This window comes from Nycticebus coucang, chromosome 11 (assembly GCF_027406575.1).
Source record: "Nycticebus coucang isolate mNycCou1 chromosome 11, mNycCou1.pri, whole genome shotgun sequence".
Classification (NCBI taxonomy): Eukaryota; Metazoa; Chordata; class Mammalia; order Primates; family Lorisidae; genus Nycticebus; species Nycticebus coucang.
The window spans coordinates 94,392,143-94,394,445 of record NC_069790.1 but is presented as its reverse complement, the minus strand read 5'-3'; the positions used below and the strand labels follow the sequence as shown (position 1 = coordinate 94,394,445).

At 44.7% G+C, this 2,303-nt stretch overlaps 1 protein-coding gene across 1 annotated transcript; it reads left to right on the top strand.

The window, feature by feature from the left end:
* Positions 1 to 910: 910 nt before the first annotated feature.
* On the top strand, positions 911 to 1,816 carry TAS2R16 (taste 2 receptor member 16). The gene has a single exon (XM_053608711.1). The coding sequence runs from the start codon at positions 911 to 913 to the stop codon at positions 1,814 to 1,816; it is 906 nt and encodes a 301-aa protein (XP_053464686.1).
* The last annotated feature ends 487 nt before the right edge of the window (positions 1,817 to 2,303 follow it).

Genomic DNA, 2,303 nt, shown 5'->3' with positions numbered 1-2,303 from the left:
CATATGGGGCCGACGCCCTACTCCTTTGAGCCACAGCCAACGCCCTGATGGTCTTCTTTCAATTCATCTTGGGCAACAGACCAGTGAGGAAAAGAACATAGCCATGAAAGGAGGGGGAAATAGTCATGTTTAATAGGACAAGAACAATTTTCAAAATACGTAAAGCATATGCTCAAGGCATTGGAACTGATGGAAGAACAATTGGTTGCAATACTGTGTCTCCACTGGAGGGAGTCCGAGGGGTTATGTGCAGGGATTTCTCTGCAGTCTGATTTCTCAGCATTGGGGGATTCAAGGGCAGTTAGGAGGGTGGCCTGTGTTGGCTGGGTTCCAATGATGTTTAGGTGGAATATCAGAGGAAACACTTTTTATTTTCATTTCTATTTACCCTCACTCTTGATTTGCATCCACTGCCAGCCATTGTGGAAACTGGGAAGACAGGGCTTCTGGACTTAGTGTTGTTGGTACAGCTTTCAGCAGAATAGAAACGTTACCCAGAATATGAGTGGACAGTGAAGGATCTGTCTTTCCTATGGCTCAAATTTTAGGTTAAAAGTGTGAAGGTATCAGTCACAAAGAAAAGATGGAGAAATGAGCTAAGTCCACTTTAGACAGATAAAGAGGAAATAAATAGCCTAGTGCCATTCTGGGAATAATCAAATCACCTCTGGAGCAGGAATCCACAATCAACAACATTTCCCTACATTCAGATGTGATAACAAAGCAGAAAGCAAAGCATAAACAAATCTCATGGATGGGAAAACAGAAAAATTAAAAATGAGCTGGGGAAAATTTTCATCCCAAGGGAAACTCGCAACAGACCGTGGTGGCCTCGGGACCCGCTTCCCTATCTGGAAACTGGTGCAGAGATTCTGAGTGTTTGTCCAGGAACATACTCCGAAGTGCAAGGATGATACCCTCCCAACTTGTTATCTTCATCTTGATCATCTATGTGCTTGAGTCCTTGACAATTATTGTACAGAGCAGCTTAGTTGTTGCAGTGCTGGGAAGAGAATGGCTGCAGGTCCGAAAGTTGTCACCTGTGGACATGATTCTCATCAGCCTGGGCATCTGTCGCTTCTGTCTACAGTGGGCATCAATACTGTTCAATTTCTGCTCCTATTTTAACCCAGATCATGTGTTTTGGTACATATCAATCATCTGGGAATATAGTAATATTCTTATATTCTGGTTAACTGGCTTGCTTACTGTCGTCTACTGCGTCAAAGTCTTTTCATTCACCCACTCCACCTTCCTCTGGCTGAGGTGGAGAATTGTGAGGTTGGTTCCCTGGTTGTTACTGGGTTCTGTGATGATTTCTTGTGTGGCAATCATCCCTTCAGTTATTAATAATCTCATCCGGATCCAGTTAACCACCACAGAGCATTTACCAAGGAACAGCACTGTGATTGTGAGGCTTGAGATGCTTCGGCAGCACTTGATCAGAGCTCATAAACTGCTTGCCATTGGTTTTCCTTTCCTCCTGTTCCTGACCTCCATCATTGCACTCATAGCCTCACTGACCCAGCACGTGCAGCGGATGCAACGTCACACCACCAGCCAGGGCAACACCAGCCTGAAAGCTCACGCTGCTGCCCTGAGGTCTCTTGCCACCTTATTTATCTTCTTCACCTCTTACTTCCTGACCATACTCGTTTCCTTTACACACAATCAGTCCCTTAATGGATTTTGGTACTGGGTCTGGGAAGCAGTCATCTATGGAGTAGTGTCTATTAACTCCACTTCACTGATGTCGAGCAGCCCTACACTGAAAAGGGCCCTGAAGGTAAAGTGCTGGGGCCTAGAGGCTGCCTAAAGCACAGGGTGCAACAAGAACCCGGGGCACAATAAGACCCCAGGGCAAATGGGACTCCACAATGATGCAATGAATACCAATAATACGCATTGCTCTTATCAGTCTCCTAGGTGGTAGTGAATTGCTAGGAAAGCAAGCCTCATTCTCGTTCATTCCCACAGCCATCTACTTTGAATAATCAGTACTTTTTCTATTCTGCTGCACTACTTTCCTTTCCCTTCCATAATCCTCAGGTTTCCTACTTTTTGACCTTTTAACAATTTCCTGTCTTTTCTTAGTCCTTACCACCTCTGGAACTTACTCCCAGTATATTTTGTACAAGACCGTCAGCATCATGGGGTCCACTCGGTACTTTCACCTTCTTGTGACCACCAGTTACATCATCCATTCACATGGATCTCCTTCCACAAGAACTCATTGCTCATTCACTGAACACTCCCCATGCCAAGCCACCAATTCACTTCTTTAACTTTAATCAAGAAAAAGT